The 22309-nt window shown below is 54.0% G+C and overlaps 6 protein-coding genes and 2 non-coding genes across 9 annotated transcripts; 4 read left to right on the top strand and 4 right to left on the bottom strand.

The window, feature by feature from the left end:
• Positions 1-273: 273 nt before the first annotated feature.
• LOC112887783 (probable glycosyltransferase 3) lies at positions 274-1947 on the top strand. Its single transcript, XM_025954054.1, has one exon. The coding sequence runs from the start codon at positions 361-363 to the stop codon at positions 1723-1725; it is 1365 nt and encodes a 454-aa protein (XP_025809839.1). The 5' UTR covers positions 274-360; the 3' UTR covers positions 1726-1947.
• A 534-nt stretch (positions 1948-2481) lies between these two features.
• Positions 2482-4486, bottom strand: LOC112887780 (probable glycosyltransferase 3). Its single transcript, XM_025954050.1, has one exon. The coding sequence runs from the start codon at positions 4177-4179 to the stop codon at positions 2671-2673; it is 1509 nt and encodes a 502-aa protein (XP_025809835.1). The 5' UTR covers positions 4180-4486; the 3' UTR covers positions 2482-2670.
• A 778-nt stretch (positions 4487-5264) lies between these two features.
• Positions 5265-10487, bottom strand: LOC112887781 (serine/threonine-protein kinase D6PKL2). The gene is made up of 2 exons (XM_025954051.1): positions 9800-10487; positions 5265-6706 (listed from the first exon to the last, which is right to left on the bottom strand). Exons 1-2 carry the CDS (start codon positions 10390-10392, stop codon positions 5806-5808), a joined length of 1494 nt encoding a protein of 497 aa, XP_025809836.1. The 5' UTR covers positions 10393-10487; the 3' UTR covers positions 5265-5805.
• A 1445-nt stretch (positions 10488-11932) lies between these two features.
• TRNAA-AGC lies at positions 11933-12005 on the top strand. The gene has a single exon. It is a non-coding gene; the product is annotated as a tRNA-Ala (tRNA).
• Positions 12006-12378: 373 nt separating this feature from the next.
• On the top strand, positions 12379-15282 carry LOC112887253 (RING-H2 finger protein ATL67-like). The gene is made up of 2 exons (XM_025953382.1): positions 12379-12840; positions 14479-15282. The coding sequence occupies exons 1-2, from the start codon at positions 12545-12547 to the stop codon at positions 14924-14926; spliced, it is 744 nt and encodes a 247-aa protein (XP_025809167.1). The 5' UTR covers positions 12379-12544; the 3' UTR covers positions 14927-15282.
• A 159-nt stretch (positions 15283-15441) lies between these two features.
• Positions 15442-17025, top strand: LOC112887254 (stress-response A/B barrel domain-containing protein At5g22580-like). 2 transcript variants are annotated; one of them, XM_025953383.1, is made up of 2 exons: positions 15442-16243; positions 16529-17025. In XM_025953383.1, exons 1-2 carry the CDS (start codon positions 15999-16001, stop codon positions 16731-16733), a joined length of 450 nt encoding a protein of 149 aa, XP_025809168.1. In that variant the 5' UTR covers positions 15442-15998; the 3' UTR covers positions 16734-17025. The 2 variants fall into 2 exon arrangements, with proteins under 2 accessions (XP_025809168.1, XP_025809169.1); XM_025953384.1 differs by having other exon boundaries at positions 15458-16225.
• A 1834-nt stretch (positions 17026-18859) lies between these two features.
• Positions 18860-18956, bottom strand: LOC112888226. Its single transcript, XR_003227766.1, has one exon. It is a non-coding gene; the product is annotated as a small nucleolar RNA R30/Z108 (small nucleolar RNA).
• A 749-nt stretch (positions 18957-19705) lies between these two features.
• LOC112887090 lies at positions 19706-21571 on the bottom strand. The gene has a single exon (XM_025953174.1). The coding sequence runs from the start codon at positions 21412-21414 to the stop codon at positions 20494-20496; it is 921 nt and encodes a 306-aa protein (XP_025808959.1). The 5' UTR covers positions 21415-21571; the 3' UTR covers positions 19706-20493.
• Between the last annotated feature and the right edge of the window lie 738 nt (positions 21572-22309).

Raw genomic sequence — 22309 nt, 5'->3', positions numbered from 1 at the left:
AGATCCTGGCGAGTCTCAGATCACCGGCATGGCCATGGCGGATCTCTCCACGGGACGGTGAGCATATAGTAATGCAGAACGGGAATCGTGCTCCCCTGCCGTACCAGACTGCCAAAATCGAGAAATTTCGTAATCACCTGCGCCTCGGAGTTCCCGCGCCCCCGCTGACTTCCACCGCACACAAACGTGGCAGCTGAAATCCAACGTTCCTGCCTGCTCCTCCAAAACCCTCCCCCTCCCTCCCTCCCTCCCTCCCTCCCTATACATCTCGCTCCACCCCACGCCGCACTAATCACAAGCTCACAGCTCCCAACGATCGAGAACGTGCAGGGCGCGCCGGTGCACCCGTGAGCTCGCGGCATGGGGGTGGCCGGCGGCGGCGGGCGGCTGCGGGCCAGCAGCATCAAGAAGCAGCGGCAGCGGACCATGAACAACATCAAGATCACGCTCCTCTGCGGCTTCATCACCGTGCTCGTCCTCCGCGGCACGGCCGGCTTCAACCTCCTCGTCAACAGCGGCGACCCCGACGGCGCCGCGGCCGACGCCAAGGTCGTCGAGGACATCGAGCGCATCCTCGCCGAGATCCGCTCCGACTCCGAGCCCGACGACGTCGTCGTCCTGGTCGGCGGGGACGGGTCGTCGTCGTCGTCCCCCAACGCGACGGCCGGCCTCGGCAACTTCTCGTCGTCGGCGACGCTGATCAAGGTGAAGGAGTACAGCCTGGGCCCCAAGGTGAGCGACTGGGACGACCAGCGCCGCGAGTGGCTGTCCCGGAACCCGGAGTTCCCGTCCCGCGACGCGCGGGGCAACCCGCGGATCCTGCTCGTCACCGGCTCGCCGCCGGGGCCTTGCGACAACCCCGCGGGCGACCACTACCTGCTCAAGGCCATCAAGAACAAGATCGACTACTGCCGCCTCCACGGCGTCGACATCGTGCACAACATGGCGCACCTCGACCCGGAGCTGACGGGGTACTGGTCCAAGATCCCGCTGGTGCGCCGCCTCATGCTGGCGCACCCGGAAGTGGAGTGGGTCTGGTGGGTGGACAGCGACGCCATCTTCACCGACATGGCCTTCGAGCTCCCGCTCTCGCGCTACGAGGGCCGCAACCTCGTCATCCACGGCTACCCGGACCTCCTCGAGAAGCGCTCCTGGATCTCCCTCAACGCCGGCATCTTCCTGCTCCGCAACTGCCAGTGGTCGCTGGACCTGCTCGACGCTTGGGTGCCCATGGGCCCGAGGGGCCCCTCCCGCGTCGAGGCCGGGAAGCTGCTGACGGCGAGCCTCACGGGGCGGCCGCCGTTCGAGGCCGACGACCAGTCGGCGCTGATCCACCTTCTGCTCATCGAGAAGGACAGGTGGATGGACAAGGTGCACATCGAGTCGGAGTTCTACCTCCACGGCTTCTGGACGGGGCTGGTGGACAAGTACGAGCAGATGATGGAGGAGCACCACCCGGGCCTCGGCGACGACCGCTGGCCGTTCATCACCCACTTCGTCGGCTGCAAGACCTGCGGCAGGTACGAGGACTACCCGCTGGACCGGTGCCTCCGCGGCATGGAGCGCGCCTTCAACTTCGCCGACAACCAGGTGCTCAGGCTCTACGGCTTCCAGCACCGGTCGCTGGTGAGCGCCAAGGTCAGCAGGGTCACCGACCCGAGGGCCAACCCGCTGGAGGCCAAGGAGGCGGCGCTCAAGATGGACGCCAAGTTCGAGCGCGTCTAGGCAGCCTCAGCAGAAGTACGAGTTTTGATCAGTTCTTTGAGTTTTGATTGTTCTTAGATTTCAGTTCTGCAATAGCTAGCGCACTCGAGTTCAGGACACGGCAACTGGTTCTGCTGTTGCATCTTTTTCTTAGTTGTATCCAGACCAAATGAAACAGGCAAGAAATGTATGGTTCAAACAATGCGACTGTGAATTATGCCACTAATACACATCGATTCTTCAGATTTGCTGGTACAAAACACTGCATTCTGAGTTGTACACTTGTAGCACCGATCCTCGTTAGAGTAGCTTCGTTTCAGACTGTCAGCAATATTTGGGCTGCAAATGCGAGATGTAATCCAAAAAAAAGGTTACCTAGTGGATTATCCTTTTCATCAGCAGATCAGTGCTATGTGAGATACGGTGGTGTATACGGTGTCACCGACAGATCAAAGCCGGGAGATCTGATCAATTAGTACTTCAGAGAGATATTTCAGGGTTCAGAATATGTGAACAGATTCTGAATATTTTAGACCAATGGTGGTTCTCACTTCTCCCATCCTGAATTTCAAGCACGACTCTGAATATCTTTGGTGTTCCATTTTCCTTTCTTTTATCTCCCAGCTTTTTTCTAATTATTTCATGTTTAGTAGCACAAAGTTTCTGGTACAGATTTTTTAATATTACCAGGTGTTATTTACTGAAGACACTGAATATTGCTATGTTTGAACCAGCCTCTTGGTCTTGGACCAATTCATTCGTCTTGAACCCAGAACAAAAACAAGTAACCAGCCTCTTGGTCTTGGACCAATTCATTCGTCTTGAACCCAGAACAAAAACAAGTAACCAGCCTCTTGGTCTTGGACCAATTCATTCGTCTCGAACCCAGAACAAAAACAAGTAACCAGCCTCTAGCAACTGCAAAAATGAAATGCTAGAATATTCAAAACACATACAAAAAAAAGATCAAAACTCAGATCGCCATCCCAGTCTCTTCAGGATTCTGTCAAGAACAGAGTCTCTCTTTCCTTTGCGCTTTCGATTTTTGCGTACATCATGGCTCTGGACAACCGGGTCCTTGGGTTTCCTCAAGAAAGAGAGAGCCTCCTCCTTGGCCTCCAGCGGGTTCGCCGACCTGTTCGTTACCCGCCTGACATCGGAGCTCGCCAGCGACTCGTGCCGGAACCCGTACAGCCGGAGCACCTGGTTGTCGGCGAAGTTGAAGGCGCGCTCCATGCCACTGACGCAACGTTCGGGCGGGTACTCATCACTGGAGTTGCCGCCGCCCCTGCTGGACCTCCCGCCGCCGCCCCTGCAACTGCAAGGCTTGCACCCGACGAAGTGCGTGACGAACGGCCACCGGTCGTCGCCGTACCCCGGGTGGTGCTTCTCCATCACCTGCTCGTACGTGTCGACCAGCCCCGCCCAGAGGCCGTGCAGGTAGTACTCGTTCTCGAGGTACACCTTCTCCATCCACCGCTCCTTCTCCGTGAGCAGCAGGTGGATGAGCGCCGACTGGTCGTCGGCCTCGAACGCCGGGCGGCCATAGAGGGTCGCCGTCAGCAGCTTCCCGGCCTCGTCGCGGGCGCGGCCTCTCGGCCCCATCACGGCCCAGGCGTCGAGCAGCTCCAGCGACCACTGGCAGTTCCGGAGCAGGAAGCTGCCTGTGCTGATGGCGACCCAGGAGCGCTGCTGGAAGAGGAGGTACGAGTTGCCGTGGACGACGAGGTGGGTGCCCTCGTAGCGCGCCAGCGGGAGCTCGAAGCCCATGTCGGTAACGAGCGTGTCGCCGTCCATCCACCACAGCCACTCCACCTCCGGGTGCGCCAGCATGAGCCGCCGCAGCAGCGGGAGCTTGGCCCAGCCGCCCGTGAGCTCCATGTCGAGGCGCGCCATGGCGTGCTCGAACTCGATGCCGTGGAGGCGGCAGTAGTCCATCTTGTTCTTGGTGGCCCTGAGCAGGAGGTGGTCGGCGGCGGGGGTGTCGCAGGGCCCCGGCGGCGAGGCCGTGACGAGCAGGACCCGCGGGTTGCCGCGCGCGTCGCGGGACGGGAACCCCGGGTTCAGGTGCAGCCACCGCCGGCGCTTGGCGTTCCAGCGCGTCACCCGGGGCCCGAGGCTGTAGGTCGCCGTCGACCACGCGCTGCTGCGGTCGTAGTACTTCGCCGCCGGGACGGTCGCTCTGTTGCCGTCGTCTTCGGGGTCGGGGTCGGAGTCGGCGCGGATCTCGCGGAGGGTGCGCTCGATGTCCTCGACGACCTTGTTGGTGCCGGACGGCGCGCCGTTGGAGCCGGCGATGTAGACGAGGCGGCGGTTGACGCCGACGGTGCCGCGGAGGACGAGGAGCGTGACGAAGGCGCAGAGCAGGGCGAACCTAATGTTGTTGATGGCCCGCTGTGTCAGCTTGCTGCTGCTGCTCCGGCCCCGCGACGGCAACCTCCCTAGCCGCCACCCGCCGGCCGCCGGCGTACCCATTCGATCGTCGCGCTGCAAGCTGTGACTGACTACACTGGCTAAGTGGGGCGTGCCGGCGATAGAGCAGGCAGGATCTTGGGTTTGGGTGCCGGGGAAGTCAGCGGGGCGCGGGAAATTCGAGGGAGAGGAGAATATGAAATTGCTCGATTTGCAGATGTGTCAGACGAGCTTGATTGCCGAACGTTCTGTCCGCAGACAGATGGCGCTCCTCATGTGCTAGTGATGATGACTATCCCTGCAGCTTGGGCCAAACCAGAGCAAATCCGTAGGTTGGGCCGGGCTGAAATTATCGTCCCAGGGCCGGCCCAACCAGGGTATCAGGCCTAAAAGTATCGTGCTGGCCCCAATCTGTCGATGATGGAGTTTCTTTGGGGACGAAAAAGACCCTTTCGAGTCAAGCACCGAACGTTAATCTTAATCTTCCATTCTTCCTCGACAAGTACCTTTGGTTTTGAAATTTTTGGAGCCAAAAAAAGGAAGTATCTGTGTTCAGATGCCGTTTACCACTCTAGATATACATCTGATGTTTGTTCTCCATCCGGTGAAGTAGCAGCATCTTCTTTGGATTTACCGCTTTTCATCTGTGTCAGCGGTGGACTGCCGTGCATTTGATGGCACGTCGCGCAGCATGATCATTGTAACTGCAGTTCGTGTATCCTTTAGCCCTTTAGGCCTTTAGTCCTTTGCCTTTTCTACCCAGCTGGTACCAGTAACTTTCTCTGTGTATGCAGCAGCATCTTTACCTCTTTGGAGCATACATGCTGCCCCTCTTTTTACCCTGCTCCAAGGCAAAAGGGGCCGGGGGATAAAAAAAAAACATGGTCGCCGATCATACGCCGGCGTTGCAGGTGATCATCATACAACGCGGCGCGCACGAGAGCGGGCGTGAATTCCCCCGGCCGGCCATGACCCCCCACTGCCGCTCTCATCATCGTCTCCGCCGGTTGCCGCCCAAAGCCCGGACCTCGCATCATTAGCCATGCTTGCCAATGTTTCCTCCCTCGCCCATCCCCCCACTCATACCATGAAAAGAAAAACACACACATCAACTGCACAAATAATCTTTGCCAATTGCGAAAAACGAGTTGGACCAATGCCTTGTATCTTACTAGTAGTAGCAAGTAGGAGTAACCAGGATGATACAACCAGAGATGGCATAGTACAATCCTTAGGTCCTGCTTGGAACACGAGATTTCACAAGGATTTCCAATGAAATCCATGCGTTCCAAGCAACACCCCGGCATACATTAGCTCAAGTTACACATTGTCCTGGGACAGGCAATGGCACAGCACAGAGGAAGCCATGTTTAAGACATGGTGCTAGTTGCAGGAAGAAGATCATTAACTTATTCTTCATACGGGGTGTGCATTGTCGCCTGGCGCGCGAGCGAGCTCTCTCGGAGACACGCAGCCGGCAACCACTCGAGGCGACAGCGCGGTGTCCCCCGCCCCCGGCTGCCTCGTGCGCGCGCCATGCGCCGTGGTCCATCCCCCACCACGTGCACGCGCCGGCCCGGACGCTCGGACAAGAGCCGCCTGCTCATCGGGCCCCGGCGACGGCATCAGGGCGGGCAGCTTCTTTTCACACGCAGGTGGACATGGGCGCTTCTCTTTGGCTTGGCTTGTCTAGTAGTACTCCACGGGCGTGCCGGGACAACTGTCGTCGTCCGACATGTCGTCATCGTTGGCGTTGCTGCCGCCACCGCCACCGCCAGCAGCTCCAGCAGCCTTCACGTTCCCCAAGCTGAACGGGGGCGGCACGTACGGCGGCGTGGCGCACCGGAGCAGCGCCCAGTTGACGCCGTTGAAGAAGGGGTGGCGCTTGATCGCCGCGGCCCCGACCGTGGCGCCGAGCCGCCGGGCCGGGTCCTTGGCGAGCAGCGCGGTGACCAGGTCCTTGGCGGCCGACGACACCGAGGGCTCCTTGGGGAACTCGAGCGCGCGCGCCACGATGTTCGCCAGCGTCATCTCGTTGTCGTAGCCCTTGAACGGGGTGACCCCGTAGAGCAGCTCGAAGATGAAGACGCCCAGCGTCCACCAGTCCACGGAGCTGCCGTGTCCCTCGCCGGACACGATCTCCGGCGCGAGATACTCGTGCGTGCCCACGAACGACATGGACCGCAGCTCCACCGGCTCCGCCACGAACTCCAGGTCCAGCCCAGAGCCCCCGGAGGGGAAGCTGCTGTTTCCGCCGTTGGACGACGACGGCTTCTTGGTGCGCCAGCGCCGGCGCCGGCGGCTGCGGCCGCGGCCGGGGAAGAGCTGGAAGCAGGACACGGTTGGCACGATGCACGAGGAGATGGTGCATGATGTTGAGGCGGTGGAGCGGCCGGCGAGGGAGAGCGGGTCGGAGATGACGTGGGCCGGCGTGGGCGCGGTGGGGTCGCACTTGAGGGAGAGGTCGAAGTCGGTGAGCATGATGTGGCCGTCGGCGCGGACGAGAACGTTCTCGGGCTTGAGGTCGCGGTACACGATGTCCACCATGTGGATGTACTCCAGCGCGGCCACCACCTCAGCGGCGTAGAACCTGTGGTGGCAGGGACAATAATATTAATTAACTAGTCTCTCTTGTTAATTTTCTTTAAAACTCGTCGTTTAGGAGGTGTTGGATTTCGGAAAGTTAAACTTTATGTCTGTCACGTCAAAGAGAACCTTATCCTTATTAAACAACGTCTAATTATATAATTAATTACGGAATTTCTGGACCAATTCGTAAGATAAATCTAATGAGATATATTAATCCATAATTAGCGGATAGTTACTGTAGCTATAAATTATGAATTAATTAGGCTCATTAAATACGTCTGGCGAATTAGCACCCATATGTGAAAAAAAATTTAAACAAATTTTATTTAATATTCTTAAATAGCAAGATTCTCTTTGATATGACGGGTTAAAGTTTAGCTCTTCGGAACCAAACGGAGCCTTAGCAGCGCCGGCATCATGCATAATGAAACCTGTCGTTTTTCTGATTTCCACATCAGTAATCATTTAACGGATTGTCACCACAATTAAAATTTTTGCTCGAAATATTCATCTTTTTAGCAATGCTATCACGCGTAATCAAATGCGGCAACCTGTTGGCTGGAAAATCATTGCAAATTTTGCATTGAGCTTGGATCAAGTTCAAGTGTTGCAGCAAAGCATCCACACCAACAACTTATTACTGCTGGTTCGGCATGGGCATAGATAGAAGCTGCAAAGTTGCGCGTGTCGTTGGCAACTGCAGGTGCATGCTGAAAAAGCGCGCGTGTGCATGCCCTGGACTTTACTCACATGTCTGTAACAACCAAAAGAGGCCAAGCCACAGCGCACCGGCAGGGCCACAGGCACACCTGTGCAACGCCTAACGACAAGGTGAGGCACCTGTATCTGAATCAAGCGCCGGCATGTTGGACGCCACCACCACTGACCAGTGTTGTGCTCCAGTGCTCTCAAGTGAGAGGAGGAGCAGAGGGTCACAGGCAGCAGACGAAGGCGGAAAAAAAAGGCATGAGACAGTGCTCGAATTAGCACATCATGGCTGTTGGGAGTTGCGCGCTTGGGCGGCCTGGACTGTCCTAGTTTAATGCTGCAGAGAATGCAACCCCATGTGTGCACGGCAATTGTTAATCCCTTCCTTGGGTTTACTAGACTAGACTAGACTCATCCTAGCAACAAAATAACAGAACTGAAGAAGCACCACATGCATGTGTGCATGCAATTGTTAATTCCCTTACCTAGGGTTAGACTAGATTAATCCTTACAAGAAATGCCCTAGCTCAGATGATCACCCATAGGCGGTGCAGGTGTGTATGTTTCAGAGCTGTCATTCTTGCGCATCACATGTGGGTTAATAAAGGCCTGCTTGATTGACTAATGAAGGCACGCACGAGGAGGGGAGTGGAGATCGAGCCAGTGCCTAGTACTGAGAGATAGATGGCAAGGCATGCATGGTGTCATGTTCCTGGAACGGTTCCAGCGCCGTAGCACACGGGCGCCGCTCGTGCCTGTCGTCCCGGCCCGGCCGGCCGTGCCATGTGCCATGATTTGTCCATGATGGCGATCCTCCATGCTGTTTGTTGCTGCTGGTACCGTCGCGATTCACAACGCTAGGGTTGGGTTGGTAGTACGTGTGGGAAGCCGCGTCTCACGGCCAAGGAGTACTTGGATTTCTCTCGAGCCGTGCGGCGTGAACCGGCCAGATTGGGTGGCATTGGCATTTTCTTTTCTTTTCTTTTCTTTTTATCATTGCTGGTTGATCTGACCGCCATTCGATCGGAATTTCGGCAGGGAATTTCCTACGATGGCTGACGGACAGCATGTAAGTACGTTGACTGCAAGTGATTAGTGAATCTACCAGAGCAGAGTGCTCTGGAAGCAGGGCCCATGTATGTGTACTAGCACCGATGCCTTGACTAGACGAACGTAACCACATGATGCTGCCGCAGTCGATTAAGCGGCCGTAGCAGCAGCAGCAGGTTATGTAATGCCACCGCCCACAGTTCCAACCACTACAGCCATGTATACGCAGTACGTATTTTTGCCTACCTAGCCATTAAAAATCCGTTGGGGAAGAAGCTCGTAAAGGCACGGCCCGTGCAGATACGCACGGCGCCTGGGAAGGACCTAAGCTAGCAAGCGTGCAAGCGCATCTGCCAAGCACAGCTTTTACTTCCACACATGGACAGGCTGACAGGCTTGACTTGAGGGCTCAGCAGACGGAAACAACACTGGTGCTGTGGGGGCTGTGTGTGTTAACGCGGGCACCTGTGTGGCGCCGATGGATGACAGTAACAGCATGCTAAGCATGGCCCAAAAGCAAGGAACTGTGCCTGTGACAGTGAGCTCCAATCCATGATGCGGTGCCCGGTCTTCCCAGCACACATCTCTACATTTTCTCTCTCTTTATCCGACGACTAAACAGGATAACCATTTTCTCTCTACATTTTCTCTCTCTCTCTCTACATAGTCTCAACCAAAAACATCTTCATCGTGCTACTTGGCGTCACACTCGCCCATAATATCGCTTCCTTTTTTTTCTTTTTGTGTGCTATGTTTCTATGGTTCATTTTTTGAGGTAAAGGATGCATCCAACAAAAGGCCGGGAAGCAATAATCTGACGACTTTGTGTGTTTTTCATGATCATCGAACGCATTTTCAGAGGAAACCAAGAAGCAGGCGGATGCACGCCCAACCGAAGACACATGGGGCCTGACTGCGTCCACTAGATCCTTAAACTACACTACAGCACACACAAAAGGAAACAAAAACAAGTATAAAAAGGCACAAGGAAACACCAAAGGAAAGGAAACAAAACAGAGCGCCGAGGCAATCAATCAAAACTGCAGGAAACCTGCCAGATTCTTCTCCAAAAAAGCCTAGAATCACTAGCTTAATGCCTACGGATCATCAATCCTAAAAGTCGTAAAAGAAAAAAAAATTCAAACCATCGTCAAATGCATTCATGTGTGTAACTGCACGTCTGCCCGGAGAGAGAGATGAATCCCCAAAATGCCCTTTGTTGAATATGAGAGCAATCAAAATCTAGAGGCACACTAGATAGACAGCATGAATGAATTTATCGTGATCGCAGATGTAAATCAACATGTTAATGGGAGCTCGACCGCTCGGATCATACCTGACTGCGGCCTCGGAGAAGCGTCGGTGCGGCTGGCGCTGGCGCAGCACGTGGAGGTCGCCGCCGGGGCAGAACTCGGTGAGGAGGCAGGACCAGCGGTCCCCCTCGGCGACGCCGTAGAGCCGCGGCAGGAAGGGATGGTCCACGGCCTCGAGGATCTCGCGCTCCGTGCGCGCGCGGCCCTCCTTGTTGCGCCCCTCCAGCTCCTTCCGGTCCATCACCTTGGCGGCCACCACCACAGCCGCGCCCGCGCCCGCGCCGCCGCTGGGCTTCTCCTTCGCCCTGACCTCGGCGAGGTAGACGCTGCCGATGTCCCCCGCGCCGAGCCGCCGCAGGAAGCGGATGTCGGAGAGGGAGACGGCCCCGAGGCGCGGGACTGCTTGCGCGGAGGGGGTGGAGGGGTTGGCGGCGCGAGGAGGGAGCGAGAGCAGGAGGTGGAGGGGGCCCGAGGAGGAGGTGGAGCAGGAGGCCGTGGCGGTGGAGACGGTGGAGGCGGAGCGCGAGCGCGAGCGGTCGGAGGAGGAGCCGAAGCTGAGGCTCTGCAGCTCGTCCGCCGCGAGGTCGGCGGCGGCGTCGCCGTCCGCAGGAGGCATTGCGACCGCTCTCGCCGCGGCGAGGTGGTGGTGGAGTGCTGCGGGGACTGCGGCGACAGGGCAGGGGAGCCGAGGGGGAGGAGATGAAGAAGGCAGAGGAGGTGGCGATGGGGATTTTAATTTGAAGGGGACGCGAGGGAGGGAGGTGGGCGCGGTGATTGGATGGTGATGGGCCGGGCCGGGATTCCGTGAGCGTGAGGCGCGTTGATTTCGTTCGGTTTTATATTTCTCCTCCTACTATAGTACTACGGCTTGGAATTCCGGGGAACATGCAGGCCCTGTTCTCCGGAGCGGGATCTTGTTTCCATCCCTCCCGTCGTGGGTGCAAGGACATGGAACATTCTACCCTGATTGCTGTCTCCAGCAGTAGATCTGATTAGGTAGATTGTAGCTCAAGCCTGGTGCCAAATTGCCATTGCTTTCCTTGAATTAGTGGCTTTGACCTAATGCCCGGTGTATGCTTAGCACAGTAGGAGTACTAGCTTTACGGCTGGGAGAGCATGATCGACACCCCCTTCCTTTTTCTTCCTTTGTTTTTCCTCCTGTCAACAGACCAGTTTCGGTGCTCGATCCATCTCGTGATCACAGGTCTCATCGCGTCAAATAATCAGGCCTACAGTGGTCCGTGGCGCTAATTTCCGGGCGGACGCTTGTGCTTGGAGGATTAGAGCCACCCTAGCTTCAGGCTACTGTGCTTGCTAGCTAGTGATAATACATTTGCAAGGAGACAGACGAGTGGCAGGGAGGAGGCGAAGACATTTCGAACCGGGCGATGGGCCTACTCTGATGGCGGCAACGTGATGGGATTTGTCTGATGACTCCAAGCATGCGATCAACGGGCAGGGCGAGACAAAAGCAGCAAGCGAGCGAGTGGACCAAACGGATGGGCCAAACGCAAACCCAGACGTGGCCGCCTGCTGCTTTCCCCCGTAGCTGTGCTCCCTCCCGAGCGATCAGGAGGATCAAGCTCCAGCATGTTTGTCTCTGTGGATGGGATGGCTCTACTCGGAACACCTACCTCTCTCTCTCGAGTGCTGGTAACTCTGAATCTGAAGGAGGTCGGTTGTGGAGAGACAATGCACGTACTCAGTCTGCAGGGGATACAGAGAGACATCTTGATTCTTCGAGGACCCGGCCCCATGCTTGAAACGATAAGAGAGCCCAGAGTTCAGATGCCAGCGACATTACCGCCAGCTTCAGAGATCAGAGGGACGAACACAAATGTGTATATGCCAGATGTTTGGTTGCTAGTACCTGCTATGCAGCGTTATCAGTGATCACTGTCTTCAGTGCTGACGGTTCGGGCCTATTAGTTGTTGAATCCATGTGCTCTGTCGACAAGAGAACGCCACATCTTTTGCCATTGTCGGCCCAGCCTCTTCGTCGTCTCGCGTGGTTGGGGTTGGACTCTGGAGCGGCCGCACCAGGTTGGCCCAACCTCCATTCGTCGTTGTGAGGGGAAGGCCCAGCGATTCTGTGGGCGTGCGTGTGAGATGACAATAAGATATATATAAGTTACGCGGAAGACAGAGTCCCATCCGGGGATGTAGCTCAGATGGTAGAGCGCTCGCTTAGCATGCGAGAGGTACGGGGATCGATACCCCGCATCTCCATCAGTTTTGCGTTTTTTTCTGGTTCCTTTTGCTTTCTTCTAGTGGTGGCCTAATCCTATCGGAACATTTCGCTTTCCAAAGTGCCTCTCCTCCATTCCTTGACTCTCTTTTAGAACCCTACATACATTGCCTGATGCTCTAACGAGCAACGTGCACGTTACAGAGACATTCCATTCCATGCGTATCTAAGTTGACAAACCCACATTCCACCTGTGTTCTTGATCTGAGCGAGCGATGGAAACGCACACTGAAAAGTCACACGCCACTGCAACGGGCAGTCCGCACCGAACATTTCGGTTTCCGAATGAACGGGCAGACGCAAAGCGAAAGCAAGGCAGCGCAGTAGCAGGCCACTGGAAACCGGGAGGCAAAGGCGGCTATTATCCTTCGGAGCGGCGAGTGCGCATCGCATCGGCACAGCCCCCCACCACCATACGGAAAGAAGGCTCCTCTCCTCCGCGGCTCCACACCACACCACACCATTGCTAGATACTAGAAGCAAGGGGCTTCCCCGGGGCGCTGAGGCGGAGGCCGCGGCGATGGGCTCCGCCGTGTCGTCGAGCATGGCGCTCGCGCTCGCGGGCTTCTGCTTCAGCGTCATCTTCATCGTCTTCGTCTGCACCCGCCTCGCCTGCGCGCTCCTCCGCCGCCGCCGGGCCCGCTCCCGCCGCGCCACGTCGCTCCCGCAGTTCGCCGTCGCCCACTACTCCTTCGCTGCCCACGCCGCCCGCCTTTCCGCCGCCGGCGGCGCCGGCCTCGATCCCGCCGCGGTCGCCGCCTTCCCCACCCGCGCCTTCGCCACCGCCGCAGGGGGCGCCTCCGACGCCGATTCCCAGTAAGTACCAGCACCATTTCCCCGCGTTCGTGCCCCCCCGCGCCGATCGTGATCCGTCGCCTCCGATGCTCTGGGTTTGGCATCGGCGATCCCAATCTGTGCCTGTACGCCACCTCTCTTGCCACTGTAGCGCCCCGTGCAACTAACCTTCGAATCTACCGCGTGGCGCCGCGGCTGCGCGTGTGTATGCCTTTGACGTGCGGTCGGGTTGAGTTTCGCATTGGAGTGGAATTGGTTACTTGCCGGTGGCCGAGCTCGTCACTGGGGAATTGCAGCTTCAACGGAACTGTCATGCCCGATCGCGCACGTTCTAGCTGGTAGGATTTCTCCATGATTGGGGATTGGGATGCTGGGCTTGTAGTTGCGAGGGCACTCTCAGATGGGTCAGGAATGGGCGCAGTGGGGATCTCTCCCTCCTCCCGTCATAAAAATAAGACTGCAAATTGGGGATCGGGATGCCGCAATCAGGGGCTTGTAGGTGTTTTGGCAGATGTCAATGTCACTATCAGCTTAGCTGGGATCTTGTGGGTATCACTGTTATGTTCGTCTAGTAGTAGTGCCATGTTTGTCAAGCATACTTGTACTATTTTGGGGGTTGTTTGTGGTTGTTGAATGTGGAAAGTTTATTAGGCCGTAGACAATGGTATATAAGCTAACACAAATTCTACTGGGTTCTCATCATATGGAGGTGATGTTTTCAGTGTTTTTTAATAACTGAAACAAACTTAAATTGAGATTATGATTACTGGTACTTGCTGTTAGTTAATGTCAACATATTGCCTGAAATTTTACTAAATTAGGTGTTTCCTTCCATTTTCCATTGTGCCCTTTGCCAAGTCTGTGGTTTCTTAATGTTACTCATGATGCAACGCCCTGTTAGGAGGTAGCCTTTCAGCACCGAAAAGGTCGCCATTGAGGATGTTGATTACATTTTCAGTACCAAAGAAGTTGTCCTTGAGGATGCAGGCGCCTTGTCCTTGAGAATTCCGGTGCCTGAATAGAGAAAAACGGTGCGATATTTTAGTACCAGCGCCTTAATTATAGTGCTATGTTGGACATTGACAATTGAATCATTAAGTCCCTTAGCTTACAGTGTTATTTGACAGCTAGCACCACTTGATCAATCATATCAACAATGGGGTATGGATGTTTAACTGTTCCTGAATAAGATGATAAGGCGCTTTTGTTATCAAGTAGGTTAACCTCACCTATGGTGGTTGCTGAAACAGAAATCGGGACTGGATTAACCATTCCTCTGGCAGAATGCATAGCAGAAAACTAAATTGTTCTTGATTGCTTCAACCTAGTTACATGAATCCTTTCAGTTCATGAACTTGAAACATGTCTTTGAATTCTTCTGTCATATCTATGTGCTTTTAGTTTGTTAAATCTTGCAACAATCAATCTGATTATCAAACATGGAGGGAAAACAGTTTCAGTCCAAGCCATATTGTGTTTTCATTCTGAGAAAAGAGTAACTATGCCTGGCATCCGTTTCTTGCATCAAAGTGAAAATTCTGACTTATTGTTGTCAGTTCTGCTGATATATTCTGATTCCCATTTCTGCTGATATTCTTTTGCAACCATCTTTGATGGCGCTGAACCTATTCACTGAACTGCTTACATCTTTTTTGGCAGGTGCGTCATCTGTCTTGCGGAATACGAAGAGAAAGATGTGCTACGCATTCTACCTTACTGCAGCCATAATTTCCACATGGCCTGTATAGATTTGTGGCTGGAGCAGAACACAACCTGCCCAGTCTGTAGAGTCTCATTGCTTGATATCCCTGATAGCGAACAGACCGCACCTCCTCCACTACCCAGCATAGTGATCAGCTATCCAAGCTCACCTGAGTCGTCAAGATCGGATCCGTGTCGCTGCCTGTTTGTCAGCGCAGGACATTCATCCAGGGCACCAGAGGCTCCAAGACATGAGCCCGACCAGGAGAATCAGGTGGTATCCGCACCATCAATGGATGGGGCTAACAACACGGCCTTGTCTGAAGTTAACCCCCCGCCTGAAAATAACAACCAAACAGTAAGAAAGCAGGTGGACAGATCTACCCAGCTAGGGCCCTGCAAATAGCAGCTGCTTTGGCGCCTCTGCTGTCTCGGTTCTGCATAGAACTGCAGGGCGAAGTTCCAGTAAAATATGAAACATCTGTACTGGTGGATGGCTGTTGTAGGTTCAGCTTTGAGGGGTTTGTTGTAAATATGAGAAATCATTCAGGTTTCTTGTTGGAGAAAGAAAAGAGGGAGCGCATTTTATTATTTTTGAGTCATACAGAAAACAGCAAATTGCATCCAAAGTCTTCTCACATTTTTATGTGGTAGCCCCAGCCCACAGAGAGATGATTGTTACAGCAGCAGTACATTTGCTGTAAGCTGCTACCTGTTGTTGCCATGAGCAAATAGGATGGAGGGAATCTTGATTCTTGAACAGCGCCATGTGATGAGAGCATTTGACATTGGCATGGTTTCTGCACTGGAGATTAAACGTAGCTGACAAAAGCATCTGAAATGGACACGCTTCTCTGGGGGGTAACTAACTGGAGATTTACTGCTGATGCAGCTGTCTCGCTCAGGTACGCATGTAGAAATTCTTCTTGAACAGCATGATAAGCACCTGTTGCCATCTTGTCAGCGTGCAACTGGGGATGCGTAGTCAGACATCCTCACAGTTGTATTCATACATCTGCTGTAGCACCATGTGCTCTGAACCCAATGCCCTGTTTCTGTACAGTACGACGATGCCCGATTTTATCCCTGAACCTGAGATTAGTCCCCTGGTAGATGGTGGCCGGAAGATCAGCTCACCATGATGGAAGGCAAACCCGATCTTGGAGGGACCTGCTGCATCCACAGAGCGCAGATGCACAAGTCCGGCAAGCACATCATATGGCTGCCCACGCACCGTCGTACGTGCATGTCGGTCGGTCCAATCGAATGGCTCGTGCTAGATCTAGCCGCGTCAGCGTGCTCAAACCAGCAGCAGCAGTGATGGTTTTTGCCATCTTCTCCAGACTGCACTGCACTGCGCCAGCGCGCCGTGTTTACTGTGCCGAAATGATTCAGCCCACTGAGCCTGGGAGCACGCTTTACAGTGATCCCACGCACCCCATCTCTGTCGGTGCTCCGCCCTTAAATTGGGCGGCATCATGGCGCCACGATCCATCATCGCACCGGCACTCCTCTCTGCAAAGCCAGCCATCGGAGGGAGGAGGAGGGGAGCTTTTGGGCTTTTGGGCTTTTGGGGGTGGTGCGCCATGGGGGAGGTGAAGCACCTGTGCCTGGTGAAGTTCAAGGAGGGCGTCGTGGTGGAGGACGTCCTCAAAGGCATGACCGACCTTGTCGCCCAGATGGACATGGTCAAGTCCTTCGAGTGGTACACCTACCTTGATGAGTTACCCTTTTTGTTTTCCTTTCTTGAAGCTCACACTGCATGCTGAACTGCTAAGTATCAACACATAGCAGAAGGCCTGAACTGAATGTCTTGAGCAAGCTTTTGTTTCAGTCATTCAGTAGATAGGTGTCTGTCCAACTTCTTCAGAGACTACTTCCTATATCACTTTACTGAATAATTGCCATGTCCAGGATCACGACTAAGCACATGCTGCCGATTGCAAATGTTTCCACGGCCTCCATGAACGGATGGATGGATGAATGAGCTAGTGAACTGTTGTTGCAGGGGCCAGGACGTGCTGAACCAGGAGATGCTGACGCAGGGCTTCACGCACGTCTTCTCGCTCACCTTCGCCTCCGCCGACGACCTCACCAGCTACATGGGCCACGAGAAGCACGCCGCGTTCGCCGCCACGTTCATGGCCGCACTCGAGAAGGTGGTCGTCATCGACTTCCCCGTCGTCATCGCCAAGCCACCGCCGTCGGCATGATCGACCTGCCACAGCATCTGTCGGCCATTGTACGGTGCCTTTTTCAGGTCGTAGCAGATCATCGTCTATTTGCAGCGGTGATGTAGTACCACGTACGCGTCCAAGTACGTGTGTACTAGGCTCCCTATTACTACTTGTTCTGCTAGTCCCGTCTAGGACGACGTCTATTGTAGCTGTAAGGCAAATACGTACCTATACCGTGCAGCACTCCGTGTTCATGTCCCTATTGGTTGGTTATCTTTGGAATAAATTTTGGTGATCTTAATTTCTGGTAGCAGCTCAGCTACCTGTACATTCACTTGTAATTATTTCTCTCCTTTCGGCGTTTATGATTGATTTGCGGATCTCTAATCGAGTTCTATTACTGCTGGTTCCTGCTCAAACTTTGGCAAGAGCAGGTGTATGTGTGCCATGACCAAGTTGGGTAGCACGGTACGTAGTTACTCGTACATTGGTGAACAGTAACCAGTCACTGCATTCTTGTGAAGGCATTCATGTTGTCATTAGAAGACCGAAGAGAAGCGCGGTTTTATCTTTCGGCTTCTCCCTTTTTCTTGCTTATTCCTTGTAGGAAGCGAGCCGAGTCCTCAACGCTCCACCTAGGTTGGGTCTCATTTTTTTTTCTTCTTGGCTATTTCTTTTGGGGAATAATGGAAGTATGGAACTATATAACACACCTTGCCAACTCAAATTAATGGCATAAAACGAAACAGCTGCAGATCAATTTCTCATATAGTTTACAAACCTTTGAGGTTTTAAGTAATAGAGGGCCAAGACCACCTAGTTTCTCCTAGGTTGGGTCTCGTTTTTTTTCTTATTCATTTTGGGGAATGATGGAACTACATAATACACCTTGGTAGACATAAAACAAAACAACTGCAGATCCATTCCTCACATAGTAGTAGTTTACAAACCATTGAGATTTCAATTAGAAGGGACCAAAAGGGGATTTTGTCATGTCAGTCCTTTCTTCTCGTGAAGGCATCTAAAACTCCATTGCCCTTTCTTCCTTCCTTCTTCGTTTTGGGAAATTTGTTAATTATCGTTTCTCTATGGAACTATGATGGCAAGAAATGGGGTCCTCCTGCCACTATCACCAAGAGCTTCCTTTTGGGCCATGATGGGCTGGGCATTGTGATGTGTACTTTCGCATCATAATTTCTTTCTTTTTGTGAGTTGATAATAATCCTGATCTTCCTAATTACATAATGAGAGGGCATACAACATTTGCAACTACTATATACTAGTACATATCATGGGCCATGATTTGATAGCTCTTCAACTCTCCCATTGATCTTGGGGAGGTAGGGGGGAGCCCCCCTAGCACCCGCTTAGATCCGCCCCTGAGCCATTTGGTTCAGATCGAAGACAGAGGTGAGATCGGCATCAGTATGGTTCTTCACGATTCACGGGAACCCAAGATTGTAAAAGATAACAACGATGCGTCGATGCACGCACCTAATCAGCAACTCAAGCCCACTGTGTGGTGACGGAGATCGCCTCGCGGATGGTGGCTACGAGGCTGCGGCTCCGGCTCCGGCGACTGACGTGCGAGCCATATAGGGAGGAGGGCAAAAGTATGCACTAGTTAACTAGAATTGAATTTTTACCCAGGCGGATAGGAAGTAAGCTAGTATCTCTTCCGTATTTTGGTAAGTTCCTTCGTAGATATGCGTACCTGCTGCTACTTTTGAGATAGAGTTTCTTTCAGTTCCCTCTCAAACGAAGCCTCACTCACAGCTTTTGGTGGGAAAACGATGGAGTTGCAGCAGTCTAGCAGATGTCTTTTTCAATGTTTGTGGCTAGCTGGTATTAATCAGTTCCTCCAATATGCATTAGATGTATAGATTAATTGAGATGGAACTACCCGCAAAAAAAAACTGAAAGAAACATTATTGTTATATGTTGAGAAGATGGAATTTAGATTTTTATTTTTTATATATCTCTTTGTTTTTGCAGCTATGCCTGAAATACCACTGTGAGCACTTTTGAGAGCATTTGCACTGTCTTGTATAGCTAACAGGTTAAGGCAAGTCTTGGATTGTACATCAGCGAGCATCCAAAATTGCTTATCAAGAAAAGCGAAAGAAAAACACCAAAACAAAAGATTGGAGGGTGATCCCTTGTTGCTCAGTGGCGGCAATAAGGTTAATTGGTTCGATTCTGCCAGCAAGTGTCCTCAGTGCCTTCAGAAGAGGGAGCTTGTTACTCATAGCAACGCTACCCTCAAAGCAGAAACAAATCTACCAAAAAAACTTCAAAACGAACAAATTTGGAGAGTGCCCCGAAGATGAAAACAGAATCCATACAGCTCGGTTCAGCAAGATAGTCTACAAGGCACAGCTCGCAAAATCACGATGAAGTTGGCTAGATTCCATGGTCGCTGTGACGTGCCTTGCCGAGAACCGAGCCTCAGCCTTTTCCTTTACTGGTTTCTTGGTAAGCAACTGGTAAGGAATCACATGTACACACACACACACACACACACACACAGAGTTGCAGACTGTGGTACATGGAAGGTGTACTAGGAAACAAAAACAAGGGAAATGAAAAGGAGAACAAGACACAAACAAAGAAGAGAGAATTTTGTCCTAGTGTGGCAACATGGTTGCTCGGCAAATAGAGTAGCAGATATGAAGATGCTCACATGATGGGTGACACCGTCATCAGTCTCTTTCGGCCGCTATCCATCCTATTGCCAATTTGGCGTGGAGTATCAGATAGACTCCAGAGAGAACAACAAAACCAAGGAACGCAGCAGAATCTATTCTCTTCTCTCGTGAGAAGCAGCTGTCAAGTGAAGCTCTCACGGGAGTAGAAACTGGGGAGGAGAAGCACTAACCCGTACTCCTTCACTTGTGTCGTATGCCGGCACAGCTTGGGACCAACACGCAACACCAAGTGCATCATTACATTTACACCCCCCGTCAGACTTTGTAAACAGAGACAGTCATGCGTGGCGATAAATTACCTAAGGGACATGGGCATCACTATATAGCTGTTGAAATTACAAGGAGGACCAAAGAGCAGCAATGATCGGCATATGCAGAGAGAAAGACAGATGCAATTATACGATAATCTGCAAATATCTGTAAACATGTGGCGTATAGCAGGAATCAGTACTTTGAGAACTTATTTGAAGCACAAGTGTGTCATAAAGAACGATGGTGTGATACATTTGATGGCAATGTGCAGGAATCTATGAAGATATCCATGCAGGGCATAGTATAGGCAGACAGTGCTGCTGTGTAGTACTACCATGAAATTGTGCCAGAATCATTTCATCTGTATCACCGTTATTTCTGCATTGCATCAGAACAGTGGAGGGCTGAAGTAAACATTGATGCAAAGAGTGTGAGAAGCAGAAATTTGCAAGCTTTTGTACACCACCTGACATTTGCGCCCAGTCAGCAGAGATGCAGAATCAAACACACTCTAATATGTTGTTGTATAATCCTTTGTTAACTGTACGAGCACACAGCTAAAATTAACTGGAAAAGAGGAAAAGCAAGGGAATGAAGAAGATGATCCCACACACAGCAATCTCTCCTCTCCTCTCCTCTCTGTATACTGCATTCCCGAACTCATTCATTTGGCACACTAGAATCTATAAGCCTAAACTCATCTTGGTTTGGTTGGATTTGCTATAAATTCCACTAAATTTCCAAGTCTATGGACAAGCAGCAACCAACCATGGGAAGCAAAGCAGTGAGCATCGGCATTGACCTCTTGGAGAGCTGAATTGAAGCAGCAGTGAGCATCAATGCGGGGCCTTCAACGCCTGCACGACGAGCGCGAAGCCCGGCGCGGCGGCCTCCTCCTCGAGCCAGAGCCTGCTCTCGAGCGCGCTCCTCGCGCGCAGCATCACGACGGCGCACCCGGGCGGGTCCCGGAACCACCAGCCGTGCAGGTCCCAGAGGACGTCGACGGGCGCGCCGTCGACGAAGACCGTCTGGTTGCCCCGGAAGTTCCAGCGCAGGCGGCGCGCGTGCACGGCGCGCTTCCCGTCGACGCTGACCCAGAGCTCCTCGCCGCCCCCGGAGGTGGTGGCGCAGCCGACGCTGACCTCGTGCTCCGGCGCGCCCTCCGCGAAGCGGACCCGCGCGGTGTGCATCGCGTTGGGCGCCGCCACGACGCGGTCCGCGCGCGACACGGGGAGGAAGCGCGCCTTGGGGATCTGGCCCTCAAACTTGGTCTTCACGAACTCGGCCGCCAGGTCGCCGACGGCGAGGACGACCTCGGCGTTGGCGACGGCGACGAAGTAGAACCCGGAGAGCGGCTCGGGGGACGAAGCGCCATACTTTGCGGCGGCGAGGTCCCAGAAGAGCGCGAGCGGAGGGTGGTGCTGGTCATAGGAGGGCAGGGAGCGGGTGCCTTTGCGGCGGCGGAGGAGGACGGCCGGGCAGGAGGCGGTGGGGCCGGCGAAGGAGAGGGTCGGGGGCCCGACGGGGGAGTGGGACCAGGTGAGGCGGAGGAGGAGCGGCGGCGCGGACGGGGAGAGCGGGGTGGCGTGGTAGGAGACGGCGACGGAGTGGGTGGACGGCGAGGAGGAAGCCGCGGCGGAGGCTGTGACGAGCGTGGAGGCCGGGGTGGTGCAGGCGACGCGGACGGCGCCGTCGGAGACGCAGGAGGCGAGGTCCCGCACGGAGGAGGGGAGGAGCAGGCTGGACGCGCTCACCATTGGAGAGCCCTCCCGATCTGCTGGCTGCTGCGCGGCGCGGCGTGCAATGCGTGAGGCTGGCGTGGGAGGGGTGGGGACTGGGGGAGGGGGTTATGAATGAGCTCAGCTGGTGGGGGCGACCCGGCGGCGAGGGAGGCGGGCGGCAGAGCAGAGAGCCGACTGGTAACTGCCGGAGCGGGGGGCGAGGAGGATGCTTCCGCTTTAAGGCTAGCAGAGGCCGTGCTGGGCGTGGTGGACACGGTGAGGCTGGTGTCGCCATCAGGCTGCAGTCACGAGCAGTTGCGGAAGGAGTCGGGGTCGTCCAGGCCAGGAGCCGCATGGGCAGCAGCACAAAACGCATGCTTCCACCAGCAGGTAAGGAAGGTTAGGGTGCCAAACCAAACCAAACCCAAGGAAGGGAATGCCGTGTGCTGTCTCCGCCTCGTACCGGCGGCCTTGTCCGCCTCTCCGCGGCCCGGCTCACATGACCACTGCGCCGTCGCCGGAAAAGAAATACAGTATTTGGGTTCAGAGAATGGCCCAAGGTCAACTGGTATAATCTCAGATGCTTCTGCATCCCATGCATCGTGTGACGACTGGCTTCAGAGGAGAGGAAAACAAAGGAAACCAAGCCAAGCACCAGCCTTGGCTGCCATCTTCTGAACGTCCCTGAACGTAAGCTCAAATCTCAGTTTCTGGAAGGCATGCAGCTGAATCATCAACTCCGTTCTTCTGTTCAGCAAAGCATAGAAAGTTCCATTCAGTCGGTAATAAACTAACAAAAGCAGCTAGCTAGAGCGACAGGCAACGACAGGACGGCGGATCAGTGATGGCGGCAAAAGCGCGGGAGGACTCCCTCATGAGAGAGTGGATCATGCATTCACGCATCACCTAATGTTCCGATCCAATACCAGCA

This window comes from Panicum hallii, chromosome 3 (assembly GCF_002211085.1).
Source record: "Panicum hallii strain FIL2 chromosome 3, PHallii_v3.1, whole genome shotgun sequence".
NCBI classification, from domain to species: domain Eukaryota; kingdom Viridiplantae; phylum Streptophyta; class Magnoliopsida; order Poales; family Poaceae; genus Panicum; species Panicum hallii.
Note: the sequence above shows the minus strand (reverse complement) of the source record. Positions and strands in the feature narration are given on the sequence as shown.